At 40.6% G+C, this 25,055-nt stretch overlaps 2 protein-coding genes across 2 annotated transcripts in view; both read right to left on the bottom strand.

Annotated features, from left to right (window-relative positions):
* Window positions 1-25,055, bottom strand: part of CAMKMT (calmodulin-lysine N-methyltransferase) — a 654,168-nt gene that overhangs the window by 515,895 nt on the left and 113,218 nt on the right. The window lies entirely within an intron of this gene.
* Window positions 21,731-22,903, bottom strand: LOC142294950 (uncharacterized). Its single transcript, XM_075338022.1, has 2 exons — window positions 22,473-22,903; window positions 21,731-22,297 (listed from the first exon to the last, which is right to left on the bottom strand). Exons 1-2 carry the CDS (start codon window positions 22,881-22,883, stop codon window positions 22,046-22,048), a joined length of 663 nt encoding a protein of 220 aa, XP_075194137.1. The 5' UTR covers window positions 22,884-22,903; the 3' UTR covers window positions 21,731-22,045.

Here is a 25,055-nt window from a genome sequence, read left to right as displayed (position 1 = left end):
TTCTATTGGCAACGGTACAGAATACTCAAAGCAAATTAATCATTTTAAACAATGACCTTCATTTACATTCATTCGCTTCTGAAACTGTACTCTGCTATTTTGCTGCTACATTTATAAAAGCCTTGAGAAAAAAAAAAATTAAATCTAAACAAGCCGTTCTGAAAATAGATTTATAAAACCCCCACTAATCACAGTGGGCACCACCCTGCAAGTAGCTGGCAGAGGACGGGCTGAAGTCACTTTCATACTGCTTAAAAAGAACGTTTGGCAACAAAGTTCATCCCGTCAGGATTGTAATATCATACTCTAATCTCCTGGGAAGTCGGCTGAAGAGCTGCCACTACCTGGGGTGCGATATACACTCACCGTGTCATGTCACGCCAAATGTCTAATCCCTACATGGCATTTGGATTAGTTATTGCCTCCAACACTTTTTCTAATTCTTTTCTACTAAAACATATTTTATCAATGCAATGCAAAATTCACTAGATTCAAACAGCAAGCCTTAGATAAAAATCACATATTCCCCATGGAGTTTTGTGGCAGCAGGATAGCTCAGGGTTTTATACTCCTAGATTGGCGTAGAGTGAACCAGGGCTCAAAACTGCTGATGGACAAGATCTGCATGGCGTCTATTCTTCATTGCTGTTATTTAGTGATGAGCAAAGCACTAACATGCTCAGGTGCTTTGTATTCATAACTAGTGATGAGCGGGCACTACCAGGCTCGGGCTCAAAACTCGTAATTAGTGATGAGCGGGTACTACCATGCTCGGGTGCTCGGTCCTCGTAACTAGTGATGAGCGAGCACTACCATGTTCCTATGCATGGTACGTAACTAGTAATGAGCGAGCACTACCATGCTCAGTCCTCGTAACTAGTGATGAGCGAGCACTACCATGCTCAGTCCTCGTAACTAGTGATGAGCGGGCACTACCATGCTCGGGTGCCCAGTCCTCGTAACTAGTGATGAGCGGGCACTACCATGCTCAGATGCATGATACGTAACTAGTGATTAGCGAGCACTACCATGCTCAGATGCACGGTATGTAACAAGTGATGAGCGAGCACTACCATGTTCGGTCCTCGTAACTAGTGATGAGCGGGCACTACTATGCTCAGGTGCTCGGTAATCGTAACTAGTGATGAGCGAGCACTATCATGCTCTGGTGCTCAGTACTCATAACTAGTGATGAGCGGGCACTACCATGCTCGGGTGCTCAGTACTCATAACTAGTGATGAGTGGGCACTACCAGGCTCGGGTGCTCGAAACTCGTAATTAGTGATGAGCGAGCACTATCATGCTCAGATGCACAGTATGTAACTAGTAATGAGCGAGCACTACCATGCTCCTATGCATGGTACGTAACTAGTGATGAGCGGGCACTACCATGCTCGGTCCTCGTAACTAGTGATGAGCGAGCACTACCATGCTCGCGTGCCCGGTCCTCGTAACTAGTGATGAGAGGGTACTACCATGCTCGGTTGCTCGGTACTCGTATTTAGTGATGAGCAGGCACTACCATGCTCGGGTGCTCGGTAAACATAACCAGTGATGAGCGAGCACTATCATGCTTGATCCTCGTAACTAGTGATAAGTGGGCACTACCATGCTCGGGTGCTCGGTATTCGTAATTAGAGATGAGCGGGCACTACCATTGCTCGGATGCTTGGTCCTTGTAACTAGTGATGAGTGGGCACTACCATGCTCGGGTGCTCGGTACTCGTAACTAGTGATGAGCGAGCACTACCATGTTCGGTCCTCGTAACTAGTGATGAGTGAGCACTACTATGCTCGGGTGCTCAGTAATCGTAACTAGTGATGAGCGAGCACTACCATGCTCGGGTGCTTGGTCCTCGTAACTAGTGATGAGAGGGCACTACCATTCTCGGTTCTTATATTTAGTGATGAGCGAGCACTACCATGCTTGATCCTCGTAACTAGTGATGAGTGGGCACAACCATGCTCAGGTGCTTGGTCCTAGTAACTGGTGATGATTGAGCACTACCATGCTTGATCCTCGTAACTAGTGATGAGTGGGCACTACCATGCTCGGCTGCTCGGGCCTCGTAACTAGTGATGAGTGGGCACTACCATGCTCGGTTGCTCGGTGCTCGTAATTAGTGATGAGCGGGCACTATGATGCTCGGGTGCTCGGTAATCATAACTAGTGATGAGCGGGCACTACCATGCACTACCATGCTCGGTACTCATAACGAGTGGTTGTATGCTCAAATGGGCTTGATTTGAGTACTGAGTATAATGGAGTCAAAGGGGAGCTCGAGTATTTTTCCGAAAGATCTGGAAAAATGCTTGCTTTCCCACTGAATTCCATTATACTCCGTACACGAGTCATGTTCATCTGAGCATCCAACTGCTCTTAACGAGTACTAAGCATCCGAGCATGGTAGTGCTTGCTTGCTCATCACTACTGTTAGAGTAAATTATTGTTAAGATAATTCTATGGAGATGAAATTGTTGTGACAATGAAAAAGAAAATGATGTAACAGAAGCATTGTACGATCCGGAGACATTTTATGGAATGTAACAACATGTTCTCTTGTTGATGATATGTGCTTGCTGACATCAAATAAAATATGTTTAAAAAAAAGAAGCAGAGTTGCAGTACCCAAAAGTGGCCAGTAGGGATGGACAGAGCTGTGCTGTTCCATGTGTACATCTGGCCACTGTAGGAGCTGCTAATGGATAATCGGAGAGGGTACCGGGTAATGAACCCCAACTGATCCATATAGCCCATCAATATCACGTCAATAGGGAGAGTGGAGAAAGCCTCTGTCAGACAACTCTGACAGCATCTTATCTCCTGAAAAACAAAGAGGTTAGGTGTTAAATTTCAATCTGCCTGACCCTTATCTTCCCTGACATCATATGAAATAAACTGTTGGATGATCACGCCGATAGTAGTAGGTTTGGCCAAGTTTGAGTCTGAGGTGTAGAAGAACCTTTAGGGGTACTTCTCACATAGCGAGATCGCTGCTGAGTCAAGGTTTTTGTGACGCACCAGTGACATCATTAGCGTTCTCGCTGTGTGTGACACTGAGCAGCGATCTGGCCCCTGCTGTGAGATCGCTGCTCGTTACACACAGCTCTGGTTCATTTTTTGGACGTTGCTCTCCCGCTGGGAAGCACACATCGCTGTGTTTGACAGCGAGAGAGCAACGATCTGAATGTGCAGGGAGCAGGAGCCGGCGTCTGACAGCCTGCGATAAGCTGTAACCAAGGTAAATATCGGGTAACCAAGCGAAGTGCTTTGCTTGGTTACCCGATATTTACCTTGGTTACTAGCGTACGCCGCTCTCAGGCTGCCAGTGCTGGCTCCCTGCACACGTAGCCAGAGTACACATCGGGTAAATAAGCAAAGCGGTTTGCTTATTAACCCAATGTGTACTCTAGCTAGAAGTGCAGGGAGCCAGCGCTAAGCGGTGTGCGCTGGTAACCAAGGTAAATATCGGGTAACCAAGCGCTTTGTTACCCAATATTTATCTTAGTTACCAAGCGCAGCATCGCTTCCACGCGTCGCTGCTGGCTGGTGGCTGATCACTGGTCGCTGGTTTGATCTGCCTGATTGACAGCTCACCAGCGACCATGTAGCGACGCACCAGCAATCCTGACCAGGTCTGTTCGCTGGTGGGATTGCTGGATCGTCGCTAAAGTGTGACGGTACCGAGAAGAAAACTCATCTAGATGATCTAGATTTAACCCCTTCTTCAGACCATGGCTCTGAACTGGAAAGTTGTGAGCGTCAATTCTCATCTAAAGGGCTGCAGGGGTAACATGGTATTACATGGCACCCAATGTTCATGCTGAGCAGCCACTTTTTCCAAGCAGGGACCCATTCTGTATGATGTCCACGTGCTCTAATCAGACAGATAAGCATCCCTTGTAACATGACAACCCCTTTAAACTTAATCCTGAAGGTCTCTATGTCACAAAAGCATTAATACGAAATATCGACTGAGCCAAATTATTTCATGTGAAGGTCTTTACTGCAGAATGTCGGTCATAGACTTTTTGGCCAACAATTCCCATAAAGTCTATTAAGGATGTGAATTGTTTTTCAGTGTCATAGAGCAGAGAGCTACTTTCCAAATATTGTCCCATAGAACATTGCCTTGGAAATAAGTCTCCGTACAGCGTTGGGTCTTATGGATGAGAGCCAGTGTCTTCTCAAAGACAAGTCTGATCTAAATGCAATATAAAATACCCTTTGTGCAATCTGATTATGCACAAGTACCGTGTGTCTTTAAAAATAAGACAGGGTCTTATAATATTTTTTGCTCCAAAAGATGCACTAGGGCTTATTTTTAGGGGATGTCTTATATTTTCCCATGAAGAACAATCCCCATTTATTCTGGAATTAAAAAAAAATAAATCAACAGTTGTTCAAATCTTATCATGTCATCACATTCTGGAACATCAACATTTTGTGTTACTCCTATTACTGGCTCAGATGCACATGTTCTTATCTGATCTGCTATTGTCATAATGCAGAACCAGTCCTATAGTGCGGAGTACAGACCATATTTACAAAGGTATTAATTACCTGCTTACATTTATTATTCTCTATGTACTGCTAAAGGCTACTTTACACGCTGCGATATCAGTCCCGATATCGCTAGTGTGGGTACCCGCCCCCATCTGTTGTGCGACACGGGCAAATCGCTGCCCGTGCCGCACAACATCGCCCAGACCTATCACACTACTTACCTGCCTAGCGACGTCGCTGTGACCGGCGCACCGCCTCCTTTCTAAGGGGGCGGTTCGTTCAGCGTCACAGCGACGTCACAGCTGCGTCACTGAACCGCCGCCCAATAGAAGCGGAGGGGCGGAGATGAGCGAGACGTAGCATCCCGTCCACCTTCCTCCTTCCGCATAGCGGCCGGGAGGCAGGTAAGGAGAGCTTTCTTGTACCTGCGGTGTCACACGGAGCGATGTGTGCTGCCGCAGGAACGAGGAACAACTTTGTTACTGCTGCAGTAACGATTTTTGAGAATGGACCCCCATGTCACCGATGAGCGATTTAGCACGTTTTTGCAACGATGCAAAATCGCTCATAGGTGTCACACACAACGGCATCGCTAATGCGGCCGGATGTGCGTCACCAATTCCGTGACCCCAACGAGTTCGCATTAGCAGTGTCGTAGCGCGTAAAGCCCCCTTAAGTTTACCCCCAAAAGAAAGCAAACACCCACTAAAAGAATTGCACTTACCAGACCCCAAACAATTAGAGTAGGCAAGTGAATGGGCTCTCACATAAAAATCTGAATCGCTGTCAGGTCCCCTGTGTTCTACAGCGGTTGGCTCCCCCTGGTGATTGGGAGCAGAATTACTCGGGCGGAGTGATACTGGTACCTGATCTGTTTGTGAGAGCTGAGGTGCAATGCAGCTGGAAAAGCGGGGGACCTAACAGTGACGCAGATCTCTGTGTGAGAGTCCATCCACCATCGACACTTGCCAACTATAATTGGATGGTGTCTGGTGAGTGTTATTTTTTTTATTATTATTGGGTCTCTGCTTTCTTTAGGGGTTTCTGCTTTCTTTGATGAAGTGTCCTGCTGTACTCTTTAACTTTTTTTTAGCTGCTTGAACACTTCCTTATGGAACAGCAACTAGGGCTTATTTTTGGAGTAGGTTTATATTTTAACCCTTTAACGACCGCGGGAAGTAATATTACGTCCAAGCGGTCATAGTGTTACTGCCCACGGTCTGCCGCTGGCAGCATGCAGCAAGCGGTGCACATCTCAGCTGATTTTCACAGCTGAGATGTGTGCCTGCAAGGCACGAGCAGAATTGTTATCTGCTTGTGCCATTTAACCCCTTAGGCTAAGACCGCACTTTGCGTTCTATTCTGCAGCGTGTAAGTCACTTCGTGTGCGTCTCAGAACGCAGCCGAAAAAACTGCGTTCTGAAACGCATTCGGCAGAACGCAAAGTGCGGACATTCCTGGTGAGAATTCATGCATTCTGGATGCTTTATCTGCCATAGACTGAATGGGAAAAGCATCCAGAACGCACATTTTTCACAGAACGCACCCACTCGGCTCTGCAGCATCCCCATAGACTTGCAGCAGAGCCGAGTGGGACCGCACTGTCACTGTCATGGCTGGCTGCGGACAATGCCGCGCGATTAGAATGAACTCAGATGAACTTCACCCGACTTCATTGTGATCGCGCGGCTCTGTGCGTGTGCCGCGGCTTGATTTGCAGTCACACGTGAAGGACTCACCAGTGATCGCAAATCCCCTGAGTGACTGCAGTGAGCCGCGCGATCAGCTGTGCTTTCACTCATGTTACTCGCGGCCACAGCTGCAGTCCCCTACCGGAGAGCGGTGGCCGCGAGTAACCTCAGTGACAGCACAGCTGATCGTGAGACTCACTTCAGTTGCTGCATGGAGCTTACAGGAGCGGCGGTGTTCTACTGCCGCTCCTGTCAGCTTCCGATGTAGCAGAGCTGGAAGCTTCGGGGGACCTTGCGTGGATTACGTCGGACCTGGAGGTGTTTCTGAGGGGTTAATAAAGTGGTGAAAGAGGGTGTTTTTTTGTCTTTCATTACAAATAAATGATTTTTTGGATGTGTGTGTTTATTTACTTTAACTTACAGGTTCATCATGGAAGGTATCTCGGGGAGACGCCTGCCATGATTAACCTACGACTTAGGGGCACTTTGCACACTACGACATCGCAGGTGCGATGTCGGTGGGGTCAAATTGAAAGTGACGCACATCTGGCGTCGCAGGCGATATCGTAGTGTGTAAAGCCTTTTTGATACGATTAACAAGCACAAAATCGTCGTAATTGTATCATCGGTGTAGCGTCTGTCATTTCCATAATTTGGAAATGACCGATGTTACGATGTTGTTCCTCGTTCCTGCGGCAGCACACATCGCTGTGTGTGAAGCCGACGGAGCGAGGAACATCTCCTACCTGTGTCCTGCGGAACACGTCAGCTATGCGGAAGGAAGGAGGTGGGCGGGATGTTTACGTCCCGCTCATCTCAGCCCCTTCACTTCTATTGGCCGCCTGCCGTGTGACGTCGCTGTGACGCCGCACGACCCGCCCCCTTAGTAAGGGAGGGACTATCGTGCTCGGCATCGCAAGCATCGGCTTTCGATGTCGTAGTGTGCAAAGTGCCCCGAAGTGGCAGCTATGGGCTGCTGCCATTAATTCCTTATTACCCCATTTGCCACCACACCAGGGCAATTCGGGATGAGCCGGTAAAGTCCCGGGACTGTCGCATCTAATGCATGCGGCAATTCCGGGCGGCTGCTGGCTGATATTGTGAGGCTGGGGAGCTCCTCATAACGTGGAGCTTCCCATCCTGAGAATACCAGCCTTCAGCCGTGTGGCTTTACCCTGGCTGGTATCCAAATGGGGGGGACTGCACGTCGTTTTTTTTCATTTATTTATTTATTTATTTTACTGCTCGATATAGACACGCCCACCGACGGCTGTGATTGGTTGCAGTGAGACAGCTGTCACTCAGCGTGGGCGCGTGTCTGACTGCAACCAATCATAGGCGCCGGTGGGCGGGGAAAGCAGGGAATACAGTTAGGTCCAGAAATATTTGGACAGTGACACAATTTTCGCGAGTTGGGCTCTGCATGCCACCACATTGGATTTGAAATGAAACCTCTACAACAGAATTCAAGTGCAGATTGTAACGTTTAATTTGAAGGTTTGAACAAAAATATCTGATAGAAATTGTAGGAATTGTACACATTTCTTTACAAACACTCCACATTTTAGGAGGTCAAAAGTAATTGGACAAATAAACCAAACCCAAACAAAATATTTTTATTTTCAATATTTTGTTGCGAATCCTTTGGAGGCAATCACTGCCTTAAGTCTGGAACCCATGGACATCACCAAACGCTGGGTTTCCTCCTTCTTAATGCTTTGCCAGGCCTTTACAGCCGTAGCCTTCAGGTCTTACTTGTTTATGGGTCTTTCCGTCTTAAGTCTGGATTTGAGCAAGTGAAATGCATGCTCAATTGGGTTAAGATCTGGTGATTGACTTGGCCATTGCAGAATGTTCCACTTTTTTGCACTCATGAACTCCTGGGTAGCTTTGGCTGTATGCTTGGGGTCATTGTCCATCTGTACTATGAAGCGCCGTCCGATCAACTTTGCGGCATTTGGCTGAATCTGGGCTGAAAGTATATCCCGGTACACTTCAGAATTCATCTGGCTACTCTTGTCTGCTGTTATGTCATCAATAAACACAAGTGACCCAGTGCCATTGAAAGCCATGCATGCCCATGCCATCACGTTGCCTCCACCATGTTTTACAGAGGATGTGGTGTGCCTTGGATCATGTGCCGTTCCCTTTCTTCTCCAAACTTTTTTCTTCCCATCATTCTGGTACAGGTTGATCTTTGTCTCATCTGTCCATAGAATACTTTTCCAGAACTGAGCTGGCTTCATGAGGTGTTTTTCAGCAAATTTAACTCTGGCCTGTCTATTTTTGGAATTGATGAATGGTTTGCATCTAGATGTGAACCCTTTGTATTTACTTTCATGGAGTCTTCTCTTTACTGTTGACTTAGAGACAGATACACCTACTTCACTGAGAGTGTTCTGGACTTCAGTTGATGTTGTGAACGGGTTCTTCTTCACCAAAGAAAGTATGCGGCGATCATCCACCACTGTTGTCATCCGTGGACGCCAAGGCCTTTTTGAGTTCCCAAGCTCACCAGTCAATTCCTTTTTTCTCAGAATGTACCCGACTGTTGATTTTGCTACTCCAAGCATGTCTGCTATCTCTCTGATGGATTTTTTCTTTTTTTTCAGCCTCAGGATGTTCTGCTTCACCTCAGTTGAGAGTTCCTTAGACCGCATGTTGTCTGGTCACAGCAACAGCTTCCAAATGCAAAACCACACACCTGTAATCAACCCCAGACCTTTTACTACTTCATTGATTACAGGTTAACGAGGGAGACGCCTTCAGAGTTAATTGCAGCCCTTAGAGTCCCTTGTCCAATTACTTTTGGTCCCTTGAAAAAGAGGAGGCTATGCATTACAGAGCTATGATTCCTAAACCCTTTCTCCGATTTGGATGTGAAAACTCTCATATTGCAGCTGGGAGTGTGCACTTTCAGCCCATATTATATATAATTGTATTTCTGAACATGTTTTTGTAAACAGCTAAAATAACAAAACTTGTGTCACTGTCCAAATATTTCTGGCCCTGACTGTACGTGATGGATTAATGAGCGGCCGGCATTTTCAAAAGAGAAGAAGCCGCCACAGTATGAACGCTGTGCAGCGCCGCGCCGGTGATCGTGGATCGGTGAGTATGAGAGAGGGAGAGACAGACATGGACAGAGAGAGAGATAGAGACATAGAGAGAGAGAGACCGACTGACAGAGAGAGAGACGAAAGAAGTGCCTTTGTTATGTTAAAAAATAACATGTGGCTCGCAATAATAATGCAATGCAAGCGCACTGCTTCACATTTTGGCAGCGATTTTCTACAACTCATTGATTTCAATGGGTGTAGAACGCAGCCAAAATGGCAAAAACAACTAACATGCCACAAAATATGCAAATTAAACGCAGCATTTAGAAAAGCAAAGTGCGGTCTGAAAATCACCATTTTCCATGGACTTTGCTGGAAAATCAAAACGCATGCCTTTTGGCATGAAAAAGGTGCTTCTCAAAACGGACCTAAAAAACACCTGAAACGCAGGTGGAAATGCAAAGTGCATTCTTAGCCTTAAATGGCGCTGTCAATATGTGACAGCGCCATTATAACGGCATCGGCGGAAAACATTTACTCACCGGCCGATACTGGAAGTCACGTGATGTGTAGCTCACATGAATTACTTTCGGTTTCACTCAGCCCAAAGCTGGATGAGGCAGAAAATGAGCACATCTGCTGTTTACAGCTGTGATGCTGTGATCAGCAGATATGGCAGAGCAATCGGATTGTTGATCCATATAGCCCCCTACGGGGACTAGTAAAATAAAAAAAGAAAAGTTTTAAAAAATTAAAAAAATTAAAAAAAACCTAAAAGTTCAAATCACCCCCCCCTTTCGCCCCACTGAAAATTAAAGGGTTAAAAAAATAAAAAATATACACACATTGGTATTGCCGCATTCAGAAACGCCCGATCTATCAAAATATAAAATCAATTAATCTGATCAGTAAACGGCATAGCGGCAAAAAAATTTCAAACGCCAAAATTACATTTTTTGGTCGCCACACATTTTGCGCAAAATGCAATAACAGGCGATCAAAACGTAGCACCTGCGCAAAAATTGTACCATTAAAACCGTCAGCTCGAGACGCGAAAAATAAGTCGTCACTGAGTCATAGATCTCGAAAAATGAGAACGTTACGGGTCACGGAATATGGCGTAAAACATGCGCCACTTTTTTCGGACAAACTTCTGATTTTTTTAACCCCTTATATAAAAATAAATCAAACATGTTTGGTGTCTACGAACTCCCACTGACCTGAGGCATCACACCCACACATCAGTTTTACCATGTAGTGAACAGAGTGAATAAAATATCTCAAAAACAATAGCGCTATCGCACTTTTTTTGCAATTTTTCCGCATTTGGAATTTTTTTGCCGTTTTCCAGTACACTATATGGTAAAATGTATGGTTTCATTTAAAAGTACAGCACATTCCGCAAAAAAATGAGCGCTCACATGACCATATTAAATGAAAAATAAAATAGATACATCTCTCAAAAGAATGGCGGAAAAAAAATGGAAAGCGAAAAATCGTCCGGTCGTGAATGGGTTAAGCATACTCAAAAAAGCCCCAAAAATACTACTGGGGCACATCTTATTTTCAAGTAAACAGGCCCTAGTAGGATTTGGGGGGCTTTTTTTTGAGTATGCTTAAAATATAAGCCCTACTCCAAAAATAAGCCCTAGTTGCTGTTCCATAAGGAAATGTCCAAGCAGCTAAAAAAAAAGATAAAGAATACATCAGGAGTCTTCATCAAAGAAAGGAGACACCTTAAAAGAAAGCAAAGAACCAATAAAAAAACAAAAAAACGCACTTACCAGACCTCAAACAATTACAGTTAGCAAGTGCTGATGGCGGATGGGCTCTCACACAGAGAATAATGTTTTTATACTGTATAAAAACAGTATTCACAAATACAGTAAATTAAAAAATAACACAAAAAAAAACACAACAAAAAAGAACAAAAAACAAACAATGTCCAAGTAGCTAAAAACAAGTTAAAGAATAGAGAAGCAGTCTTCATCAAAGAAAGCAGAGACCCAATAAAAAAAAAAACAAAAAGACCCGCACATACCAGACCTCAAACAGTTGGCAAGTGCTGATGGCAGATGGGCTCTCACACAGAGAATACTGTTTTTATATTGTAGACAAACAGTATTCACAAATACAGTAAATTAAAAAATAACACAAAAAAATACAACAAAAAAAGAAAAAACAAACAATGTCCAAGTAGCTAAAAACAAGAGAAGCAGTCTTCATTAAAGAAAGCAGAGACCCAATAAAAAAAAAAAACACAAAACAATTACAGTTGGCAAATGCTGATGGCGGATGGGCTCTCACACAGAGAATAATGTTTTTATATTGTAGACAAACAGTATTCACAAATACAGTAAATTAAAAAATAACACAAAAAAAACACAACAAAAAAGAAAAACCAAACATAATGTCCAAGTAGCTAAAAACAAGTTAAAGAATAGAGAAGCAGTCTTCATCAAAGAAAGCAGAGACCCAATAAAAAAAACAAACAAAAAACAATTACAGTTGGCAAATGCTGATGGTGGATGGGCTCTCACACAGAGAATACTGTTTTAATAATGTATAAAAAAAACAGTATTCACAAATACAGTACATTCAAAAATAACACAAAAACACAGCAACAAAAAAGAACAAAAAACAAACAAGTTTCATTACATAAGCAATGGAAGAATGGAAGCCAGCGACAAAGACAAATAATATCTCACGTAAAGTAAAAGTGATTGTTTTAAAATGTCAACCCAAAAATATGAGCCTGATATACATCTCTGTGTGAAAAAAAGAGAACAAAATCTAATACAAAGCTTGGGGGAAAGTTGGTAGCTGCAGCCAAAGGCAAATTAGGTAGTCCAATTTTTTTCACAAATACTCCTTGTTATTGTACATGTTGCATTATTAATGTCTCAAAGTGATTCCCTGCTAATCTCATAACCCTTTATAAAAAGAGAAAGCCTGCTGAAAACCATGGCATTTAGAGGGGCACAACACACGGTATTACGGCGCACAATGGCAGCCATTTGGAACGGTTTCAAGATTCACAGTATTAATCAGAAACTACACATTCACTCTGACATTTCGCTATGCTAAACATCCCACTGGATTCTTTCACTTACATTATTAAAGCAAAACAATTTTCCCAGTTTCCTTGTGACATGTTTGTAAAATTGCAGCAAAAGCGCGCACACACAAAAAAAATGCACAAAATGAAACCTGCCAATACGACTCAATTGACACCAATAATAATAATAAATATTGTCGCCTAATTCCCTGGTAAAATTTGCATTACAGTTGAAGCTTAAATAATACAATTCGAGCAAAAAAAAAATGATTTGACTAATGGCTTAGAAGCAGGAAACATACCGGTTTCAAAATAGATTACAATTTCAGTATAATAAATAAGGTTTCGCAGAAAAAAAGAAAGACTGACAAAACGCTTTTCCATCAAATTAATATTAAAAATGAGATTGTGTTTTATTTCTGCCTTTATGGTCGGTACATATTGATTTGGTCCCACAAAAACAAGCGAGTAAAAATATATCCTAGAAAATAGGTACTTTGGTAAAAAAAATAAATAAATAAAAAAAAATAAAAGCAAAAGAGATAAGAACATTATAATTTACCAAAGTTACGTTAAATAGTCCTTCCTTTCAGCTGCAAAAGTATTTTTAAAAATATGCTGTATACCTAATGGTTTATGAGCTATGGATAGACGACAAAAAATCTTTTAAAAAAAACTGCTGTATTGTTAAAAAAATAGAAAAGAAAATCTTTAAAAAAAAAATGTCTGTTTAAAAAGTCACTACGGCACCAATTCACCATTACCTTTGCACCAGTTTTTTTTTTGTTTTTTTTTTAATTTTTATCTAGTTTTGTATTTTTGATTTTTGTTTGTTTGCACCCAATTCATTATTCTATTTGCACCATTTTTTAAGTCTATTTTTATACGTCTTTGTCTAGTTTTTTTTGTTTGGTTGTTTTTTTTCCCCCTGCTTTGTGGGCGCATTTTAGCAATTACAGATGTTTGACTGATTCTTTGCGGGTTTTAGCAATTCCAGATGGTTTTGCCTGATTGTGGATTTTAGCAATTACAGATGTTTTTGACTGATTCTTTGCGGATTTTAGCAATTCCAGATGGTTTTGACTGATTGTGAATTTTAGCAATTACAGATGTTTTTGCCTGATTGTGGATTTTAGCAATTACAGATGTTTTTGCCTGATTCTTTGTGGATTTTAGCAATTACAGATGGTTTTTCCTGATTCTTTGTGGATTTTAGCAATTACAGATGTTTTGCCTGATTCTTTGTGGATTTTAGCAATTACAGATGTTTTTGCCTGATTCTTTCTTGATTTTAGCAATTACAGATGTTTTGTCTGATTCTTTGCGGATTTTGGAAATTCCAGATGGTTTTGCCTGATTCATTCTGGATTTTAGCAAATACAGATGTTTTTGACTGATTCTTTGCGGATTTTAGAAATTCCAGATGGTTTTGCCTGATTCTTTGTGACTTTTAGCAATTACAGATGGTTTTGACTGATTGTGGATTTTAGCAATTACAGATGTTTTGTCTGATTCTTTGCGGATTTTGGAAATTCCAGATGGTTTTGCCTGATTCATTCTGGATTTTAGCAAATACAGATGTTTTTGACTGATTCTTTGCGGATTTTAGAAATTCCAGATGGTTTTGCCTGATTCTTTCTGGATTTTAGCAAATACAGATGTTTTTGATTGATTCTTTGCGGATTTTAGAAATCCCAGATGGTTTTGCCTGATTCATTCTGGATTTTAGCAAATACAGATGTTTTTGACTGATTCTTTGCGGATTTTAGAAATTCCAGATGGTTTTGCCTGATTCTTTGTGAATTTTAGCAATTACAGATGGTTTTGACTGATTGTGGATTTTAGCAATTACAGATGTTTGACTGATTCTTTGCGGATTTTAGAAATTCCAGATGGTTTTGCCTGATTCATTCTGGATTTTAGCAATTACAGATGTTTTGTCTGATTCTTTGCGGATTTTAGAAATTCCAGATGGCTTTGACTGATTCTTTGTGGATTTTAACAATTACAGATGTTTTTGCCTGATTCTTTGCGAATTTTAGCAATTACAGATGTTTTTGCCTGATTCTTTGTGGATTTTAGCAATTACAGATGTTTTTGCCTGATTCTTTCTGGATTTTAGCAATTACAGATGTTTTGTCTGATTCTTTGCGGATTTTAGAAATTCCAGATGGTTTTGACTGTTTTTTTGCGAATTTTAGCAATTACAGATGGTTTTGCCCTATTCTTTGTGGATTTTAGCAATTCCAGATATTTTTGCCTGATTCTTTGTGAATTTTAGCAATTACAGATGGTTTTGACTGATTCTTTGTGAATTTTAGCAATCACAGATGGTTTTGACTGATTCTTTGCGGATCTTAGCAATGACAGATGTTTTTGCTCGATTCTTTGCGGATTTTAGCAATAACAGATGTTTTTGTCCGATTGTTTGTGGGTTTTAGCAATTATAGATGGTTTGCCTGATTCTTTGCAGATTTTAACAATTACAGATGTTTTTGCTTGATTCTTTGCGGATTTTAGTAATTACAGATTTGTGGATTTTAGCAATTCCAGATCTTTTCGGCTGATTCTTTATGTGCGATTTTTTAAAAAGTAACCAAATTTAGTACAGCTTTACTACAGTTCCACCCGATGTGTTTTTAAGTAGGTGTTTTTAAACCACCATTCCTCCTAAAGTACCAAAAACAGTTTGAGACAGAAAAAAAAGACCATTTTTAACTTTGTACAAAAATTCATGAACCAAGTGTGCCATTGTGAAGAATTTGGAGCAAAATAAACTTCAAGACAAAAAAAAGGAAGCTAGCTAAAAGAAATGCAAATGATGAATGTCAAATTATCATGTTCAAATTCCACTTCCCTAATAAGTCCGAGTTTTCTTCCGCCCTGGGGAACTGTTGCCTGTCCTGATAAGCCTGGTACAGACTACAAGCAAACAGCCTGACCACTGCAGCCAATCTGTGCATATAGCGGTAACATGCCAGTAGATGTTAAACAATGACATGGAAAATCACCAGAGCATTAGTGCTGGATCTGGAGGAGAAAGTAAAGCATAGTTTCCTTTTTTTTTTTTCTAGTAATATTTGCAGCTGTTTTTCAAAAATATTAAAAAATGTTGGATAAATTCTTTATTGCGAAAATGGTTGTGTTCCTAAATACTCAACGTGTGCACGTGGCCCTATGTGGCCAAGAAATGTGCAAATGTTTATGCTGTGTAGCCATGTGCACACGCTGAGTATTTGGTGAGTTTCTTACCTCAGTATCTGTAAGGCCACGTGCACACGCTGAGTATTTGGTGAGTTTCTTACCTCAGTATCTGTAAGGCCCTGTGCACACGCTGAGTATTTGGTGAGTTTCTTACCTCAGTATCTGTAAGGCCCTGTGCACACGCTGAGTATTTGGTGAGGTTTTTACCTCAGTATTTGTAGCCAAAACCAGGAGTTGAACAATCAGAGGAAAATTTTAATAGAAACATGGCCACCACTCCTGTATTATGTACCCACTCCTGGTTTCAGCTTACAAATACTGAGATTAAAAAACTCACCAAATACTCAACGTGTGTACACAGCTACAGAGCATAAAAATTTGCACATTTCTTGGCCACATTAGGGCACGTACACACGTTGCATATTTGGTGGGATTCTTACCTTAGTATTTATAAGACAAAACCAGGACTGGGGTTAAAAAATACAGAAGTGGTGCCTGTGTTAGGTAAAAAGTTCACCAAATATTCAACATGTGCAAATGGCCTACTGTGGCGAGAACATGTGCAGATTTTTATGCCCTGTAGCCACATGCACACGCTGAGTATTTGGTGAGTTTTTTTACCTTAGTATCTGTAAGGCCGGCTTCACACTTGCGATTAACTCGCACGAGTGCAATGCGAGAAAATCTCGCATTGCACTCGGACCCATGTTAATCAATGAGGCAGCTCCCATCTGCTATTTTTTTCTCAGTCCAAATCGGACTGAGAAAAAAAAATTGCAGCATGCTGCGTTTTGGTGAGTTTCTCACGCGAGTCTCTTCAATGCAAGTCTATGGGTGCGTAAAAAAAAAAAAAAGGATATCACACGGATGGCACATACATCATCCTAGTGACATCCGTTTTTCTCAATACATTTCACGCATGTAGCAGAAAAAACACTGTATATGCTCCTGTACATAACATTACATGAATAGCAGCTGCTGAGTGTAAAAACTGATTGCACACTGATGAAATGTGAACAGAAATCGTCCAACTTTCTAGCAGTAGAATCGGACTGATTTTTCACTTGCAAGTGTGATTCCAACATAAGGCCACGTTCACACGTTGAGTATTTGGTGGGTATTTTACCTCAGTATCTGTAAGACCACATACACACGTTGAGTATTTGGGTCTGTGCGCACTGGGAAATTAGTTTTTCTTAAGAAAAATCCGCACCCTCTGGCAGAATTCTGCACCCACATCAAAAAACACACCAAAAACGCACCCGAAATCCACATGCGGTTTCGGTGCATTTTTTCCGCGGGTTGGTCCTTGCGGTTTTTATCCATTACCTATGGCAAAAACGCAGGTACCTGCAGAAAAGAAGTAAGGCAAAACCAGGAGTGGGGAAAAATGCAGAAGTGGTACCCATGTTTCTATTAGGCCTAGGACACACAGCGAGTAAAATCAGGTGAGTGGAATGCGATTAAAAAAAAAAAAAAATCGCGTTCCATTCAAACCAATGTTAGGCTATGTGCGCACTTTGCTTTTTACCTGCTTTTTACCTGCTTTTTCAACTGCAGCGTTTAATGCCAAAATGGTTGTGTTCTGCTTTTCAAACAGTCTATGGGAATTTGGGTTTCTTGTCCGCACTTTGCAGTTCAAACTGCAGCCTTTTTGTTGTAGAACTTTGGTCAAAAACTCAGCTTTGCAGGGCAAAACCCAAATGGCAAAAACAAAAACATGACAATTGTTTTTGCCATTTGGGTTTTGCACTGCAAAGCTGAGTTTTTGACCAAAGTTCTGCAACAAAAAGGCTGCAGTTTGAACTGCAAAGTGCGGACAAGAAACCCAAATTCCCATAGACTTTGCTTGAAAAGCAGAACACAACCATTTTGGCATTAAACGCTGCAGTTGAAAAAGCAGGTAAAAAGCAGGTAAAAAGCAAAGTGCGCACATAGCCTTAAGCGGGCTTTACACACTGCGATATCGCCGGAATTTTGTCGTTGGGGTCACGGTTTTGGTGACGCACTTCCGCAATCGTTAGCGATATAGCTTTGTGTAACAGCGTTCAGCGATGTAAAATCGTCGCAAAAGCGTGATTTATCGCTAATCGGCTACACGGGTCCTAATTCCCAAAAATCGTTGTAATTTCTTTGTAACTATCGTTGCTCGTTCCTTTCAACATACTTAACGTTACGTGTGACACTACTAAAGCGACTTTAAAAATTGTTGCCTCTTGCGTCATCATCGATACGGGCGTGTATGGTGGTTTAAATGTTCAATACGCCTACTTGTTTCCTATTTGCTAACGCATCTGCTCCATGATTGGACCATAATATATGTAATACGCTAACATCCTTTTAGCGTTTATCCATTTGGTGGGTTCATTTCCTAGGTTCATTTCGTCGGTTTTGGACGTGTCCTGCTGCCTCCGTGTCCGGCGTTTAGTTAGGCGTCATTCGTCTGTGAGATAAACTTCGCATGTGAGTTTTTTTTTTTTTAATTATTTTTTTTTTTTTCTTACTATAATTGTTGTATATTTGGCCTTTTTTATAGGATTTATGTCTTCCTTTGTATTATAACATTTAAATATTGTTGTAGAATTAAATGGGGTTTATCTTAATTTATTAACTAGCCAATATCATGACTGTATTTGTGTTTCTTTAATACATTACAGTTAGATATATTATATTATCCATAATTGTATGTTAATCAAGATTGCTGGCATCCAAAGTGTAACGGTTAAAAGACGTCAAACATTACTGTGACCAATAAGAATAATAATCATATTTGTTAAGGGGTTTTATTGTGCGATCCAAATAAAATTTTGCTATTATTATCCCAAAAAGTTTTTATTAGAAAATACCACAACAAATACTATATTATTCTCTGTTATACAGGCTAAATATGCGTAGTGAGCCGGAAAATGCCGTAATAGCTGCCATGCTTGTAGCCGGAGGAGCCCTTGCACTTGCCGAGGATCATGACATGCGATGCCGAACAAGAAAAAGAAGAATTTGGGCACGCAAATGGCTACTAGAGAGACAACGCTATACTCACATGCACCTTGTAAGAGACCTACAAGAGCATAACCCACATGACTTTCGAAACTACTTACGCATGTCGGAAAGCTCGTTCTCATACCTTTTAGAGAAAGTCCGCCCTTATATCCAGCGCAATAATACAGTAATGCGTCAGGCAGTACCTGTAGACGAGCGTTTGGGGGTGACTCTTCGATTCTTGGCTACAGGACGCAGTTTGACTGACCTTCAGTATTCATCAGCAGTGTCCCGCTCTCTACTTAGCTCATTAATTCCAGAGACATGTTTGGCAATAGCACATGCTTTACATGACTACATGCATTTGCCAAATAGTCCTACTGATTGGGACAAAATTGCTAATACATTCAACCTATTATGGCAATTCCCTAATTGTGGTGGCGCTATTGACGGCAAACACATAAGGATAATGCAGCCACATAATTCTGGCTCATATTATTACAACTACAAGGGCTACCACAGCATTATCCTTATGGCGGTTGTCAACGCAACTTATGATTTTCTGTACATTGATATCGGCATGAATGGCCGAGTTTCTGATGGTGGGGTATTTGAACATACGGAGTTTGCATTACGGCTCAAACAAAATCAACTCCAATTACCCACAAACCAAAATACCATTGGAAAGTTAAATTTTGTTTTTTTGGCGGACGAGGCCTTTCCATTACTACGTAATTTGTTACGGCCATATCCACTTACAGGCTTGAATGTTGAAAGACGCATTTTTAATTATCGTCTATGCAGAGCTAGAAGAGTTGTCGAGAATGCTTTTGGCATATTAAGCAGTAGATTTCATATCTTTTCCATGCCAATCAACTTAAAACTTGAATCCATTGACAATGTTGTGCTTGCATGCTGTTATTTGCATAATTTTCTCAGAAAAAGAGATGGTCTTGAATATGTTCCACCTGGCTTTGTTGATGTAGAAAATCCAAGTAATGGTGTTGTTGAGCTGGGGGCATGGCGTCAGCAAGGTAACCCACTGGATAATCTTTTGCCACAGCCACCCCTGTCACGTAGTATGATGGATGCAATGGAAAACAGAGCTAATTATTGTAATTTTTTTAATGGCCCAGGGGCTGTGTCATGGCAGCATGTTTATAATTAATTCATGAGTTTAGGTGCTCTTTAAACATGAGATTGCATGGTTGTGTTTAAATAATGTAAGTCATAATTTTTTTTTGGTTTTTTTTTTTTTTTTACTAAAATTGCCTTAAGTGTGGAAAGATTCTGATTTTGAGTTGAAAAATGTTTATTGTGTTATTAAAGTAAATTGTTTGATGTAACTTAATACAACATTGTGAATATAGTTTTTTGAAGTTTATTGTGATAACATGTTTAATCATTACAAAATAATGTATGATTGTAAACAAAATATTTATTTGGGCAAAATTTTTCTTTTACAAATTATCAAAAAAAGATAACTAAACAATTAAGCAGTACAAGCATTCTGTCAATCATTTTTCTCGATTGATTATTTAAATTTACTAATATGTATGTTTTAAACATGACATAAAACATTATGATTTAAAAAAAAAACGGCACTTTTCCATAACTAAAATATAATTCAAAGATAATTCTTTAATAAACACAAAAAACAAAGTGATAAAAACAAAAAAAACCATTTGCGCATAAAAAAATGAGCACATAAGTATTACTAATGTACATTACGGCGACATACAATGTTCAGTTTGTTCACATATAAATAAAGAAACGTCATGACGTACAAACGTCTAAATGACCATGTGACACGCCACACTGTGTACCTGCTGATCTAAAGCGAAACTGAAAGGGAAAATGGCAACCAACAAACGTTCAAAGGTCTGGGGCCAAGGGGAGGTCCAATACTTGGTGAAAAGGATGGATGCACTGGACTATATATGTGCAAAGACATATCCACGTCCTATGGGGCATAAAAGGAGTGTTGTGAAAAAAATATGCAGGGGCCTGTTCCGTAAATTTCATATCAGACGCACATCAACGCAGGTACTGAAGAAATGGGCTGATTTAAAGTACAGGGATAAGGAGAGAATCGAAGAAATTCGAAGTAGCCTGGTATTGATAGCTGGTAAGATAATTTTTTCATACATACATTATCTATATTTTTGATTAATAATATAAAAACATAACAGTTTTAAAAATCATTAACGGTCTGCAGTGATTTGTTAGATCAAAAAATCACATTATATGTTGTTGTTTGGGTTTAATGAAAAGTGTTTTTATTTAATGTTAACAGATGTAAACTCATTGAATAATGAGTCAAGGCAGCCCACCAACAATACTGATGAAAATGTAGTCCAGCAGCTGTCTGCAAGCATGGATTCCAACCCTGAAAATAGCCTACCCATTTTAAATGAGGAAGCAGACAGCCTTGATTATGATGTTCTGTCACCATCATCAGGACATGGTGATGCTGATGTAACGTCTGAAGAGAATATGGAGGACAATGGTACTGATGTGGTTTTCCAAAGTTAGTACAGTGGAAAATCTTTTGCTACATGGCTAATACTCTAACAAAATTACCTTATGTTTCAATTAGGTGGTAGAGGATCAGGTTGGGACATGAGCGCATCATCCGGAGATGAACGTGAAAAACAAGTTGTCAGTAATGGTAAGTTTCATGAGTGTACAACATAATGGTAAATGTTTCAATTTTTCATTGTTTAATTTAATTTTTCTAACCAAACGCTAAAATATATAACAATAACTGTTTTTTTTGTTGTTTTTTTTACAGAAATAGTCACACTATATGATGTTTATGTGTCTGCGAACCGACTCAAAGAAGCCTCTGCGGCGCATGATGCCCTAATCCTTAAATATATTAATCAACGTAATAAATAAATGATGTTTGTTTTGTAGATTTCTATGTTAACCATGTATGTCTAATTGTTTGTAAACTAAGATTTTACCAGAAAAATATTTTTTAAAATTGCAAAAAAAATTAGACAAGTTAATAAATAAATCTAAATTAAAATAAAAGTTTTAAACCATTTTCACAAAAATTGTGCCTAATTGATTCGAAAAACACATTATTTCATATGGCAGGTTTATTATCTGTGGAATGGTTACACATTTGTTATTTTCACAAATATGCACGAAATATCAGGCAACAGAAGGAATACAATAATCACCAAAAACATACGAAAATAATATAAAAAAACAATACAACTACTTCTTTTTGCGTTTGTTAACCAAACTCATGCGTGACCTACGGCCACGCACACCACCCTTTCGAAGTGCTTGTCTTGATGGCTCTGCTGCAGCTTGAGGAATTTCAGGGGCATCAACAGGAGCAACAGGATCAACAGGTTCAACAGGGTCAACAGGTTCAACAGGTTCAACAGGTTCAACAGGTTCAACAGGATGAGAAACCTCGCCAATGGCAACATAGGATGAGTCTGTTAGTTTTTTTGCTCTTGCCAAACGTAAGACATCCTGGATTAAACATTGGGCTATGTATTTTTGATCTGGGGTCAGTTCACGCATTTAATCATCCACAAACATAGCAATACCAGAAAGGGGTGGTCTGTTGTGCTGGTCTAGGATGTTTTGTGCCACTCCCATCAGTTTTGTTACAGCTGTAGTAGTGTTTGGAGGGATGGTTTTTTTTCTCCTTTGCCAACTTTGTGTGTAGGACACATTGGATGGGCCTGCCTCAACCAAATCAACATTGGTTAATTGGCTAGCAGGAGTTTCCATTAGTTGTTCAGATGTTGATTGCTGACTTGTTGTTGGCTCCTGCAATACAAAATTAACATGAATAAATAAAATTGTCATTCAAATCTATTTTTCTAAACAAAATTTGTACACTTTTACATATATATTGGAAAGTAGACAAATATTCATTTCATCATCAATAAAAAATACCAAAAACAATTTTTAAAACCAATTAGGACAATTTTAAAAATTATACCTCAGATATAGTCACTTCATTGTTCGCATCAGGGGGAATATCACCACCAATATTGAGGCTACTGGTTGATGGCCTGTGAAGCTCCTGGTCCCTTGTGAAATTTAATAAATCAAAATACCACAGCGTTGGGACGTAGACATCACCAGTGCCAGCACCAGAACGCTTGGATTCCTCTATTTTGTTCAGTTCTTTCTTATAAACTGTGCGTATTGCCTGTATTTTTCTTTTAACCAGATCCTCGGTACCTTTTTGATTAGGATGGTATTTGTCATATATTGCAATCATTTTAAGGTACGCATCCTTTTTAAGTTGCCTATTGCTGTACTCGGGGGATTTAATTTTCCATAAGGGTGTTTGCGTCTGGTACACCTCAATGAATTCACGTAGGAATTCCTCCTTATTAGTACACATCTGTAAAACAGTAAATTGGAGATACATCAGTACAAGCACTGATTTAAATAAGAAAAAAAAAATTTAAAAAAAAAAAAAAAAAAAAAAAAAAATTTGCACATACACGTCAGGCAAACATTAAATTGGAGCAAAATCAGTACAAACTATGATTTTGACCAAATTAAACAAAGAAAAAAACTAAAAAATTATATACAGCAAATACTATAGCACATACACGTCTGGCTAACATTAAATTGGAGCAAAATCAGTACAAACAATGAGTTTAAAAAATACATTAAAAAAATAATTAAAAAAAAAACGATAACACATACCTTGAAGCAAAGAAAAGCAAGTCCAGATGACAGTTGCGTCCAGATGACAGTTGTTTTCCAAAATAAGTTGTGCGAGGACAAACGCAAATGGGTAGACAACAGCTGCAAGAATGAACACGCATCTGCGCACATTTATACTACCAACAACCAATGAAAATCTATAGCGCTGATTAAACAAATGAGTCGAGGCAAGCAGGGGTGTAGCGAGTTTACAATTCTACTACATCAAGATGCACTTTGTGTGGGGAACCAACGCCCATATCGCCATGACACTTGGAAATCCATGCGGTGAGACAGCTACACAACGATAATATTGTTCCTCATTACATCGGGACACGAGATAGCTTGAAAGGTGACTATAACAGAGATTGTGACATGTGACCGTAAGCACACGACAAAAACATGGACACACAGCGATGAACACACATCGCGCTAACGAACAGGGCGTGCCGCACATACGGCGACATCGCGCCCGATATCGCAGTGTGTAAAGTAGCCTTTACTCTATGAGGCCGTTCCCATCTGCGCTTTTTTTTTTTGCTCAGTCCTACTCGGAGTGAGACACCAGTCACAGCATGCTGTGAGTGACAAAAAGTCTCGGATCATTTGCACCCATACAAGTTTATGGGTGCGAGTGAAACATTGGACTGCACTTAGATGACACTGGTGCGCAGTGCGATAATCGCATCATCTGACAATGGAGGACATGGAGAGATTAATCCCTCCCTCTCCTCCGCAGCTGTGATGCAATCAAAGGATCACAGTATAATGACACTCGGCTTACACTCGCAGCACAGTGGGAGCCATAGGTCATTAGCATATCGCATCCGATGCCATACGTTTATTTGGCCCCAGCCTTAGGCCGATTTTACATTGCGTTTTCACCTACGTTCACTGGTCCCATCGATGCATCCGTCCGAACAAACTCCCCCCTCCCCCGCAAAACGTGTTTCAACGTGTTTCGAAAGCATATACCGACAGGGCCATTGACTATAATGAAGCAGACGGAATCAGCGTGTGCTCTGTCTTGTACCATTTTCTGGCATATACGTTTTCTGTAGGCGGACACCCTCTACAGTGCAGAAGGATCATTCCTATGATGTTACAGTATTTTTATGCATCTGATTTAATCTCTCCATACAGTAAACTAATTATACAAACAACAAAATAGAAAAGACAGATATTCTCTGTTTAATGCAGCCCCATAAAGGCAGAATATGGATCCAAGAATGTCAGACGGCAGCATTCTCCCCGATGCAATGTTAATTACAGCCCACACTGAAAATGTCTAAACAACTGGCAACAAATAGCAAAACACCGTGAGCAAATTATGGAGAAAACACAAACTTAATGTTTATTTGGTTCAGTGAATAAAATAAATAAATAAACTGATCTCCTGCCGAATAAAACACCGAGATCGTGAGGACGACGCTCAGTCTTTAGAAACATGGCACCGAATTGGTGTAGGCTATAGTAATACGACCGACCAGTGCTAACAAACTCGCTTGGTAGAAATATAACAGGAAAAACTAAATTATTACAGATTTGTACATTTTAAAATACTGTAGTCGTATGAGATTGGAAGTGAGGATAATGTCTACCACAATCACGGTCATACTTGCTAAGGTCTCTTTCACAAGTCCATGCAAAACACACACAGGTTATGCACGGTCCATGGTGTAACTGCGTATGTGTGTCCGTGTGTGCACGCTAGGATCATCAAGATAGCACACTTCTATACTTGCCTCTCCCCAGTGCTGCTGTCTGCAACGCTGTTGTTACTTCGGGGTCCGTGGTGCAGTGAATATTCATGAGCATAAGGAGCGGGCCCGGAAGCACCAGCAGAGCCAGAGACAGCAGC

This window comes from Anomaloglossus baeobatrachus, chromosome 3 (assembly GCF_048569485.1).
Source record: "Anomaloglossus baeobatrachus isolate aAnoBae1 chromosome 3, aAnoBae1.hap1, whole genome shotgun sequence".
In the NCBI taxonomy this organism is placed as follows: domain Eukaryota; kingdom Metazoa; phylum Chordata; class Amphibia; order Anura; family Aromobatidae; genus Anomaloglossus; species Anomaloglossus baeobatrachus.
This window is presented reverse-complemented; position numbering and strand designations above follow the sequence as displayed.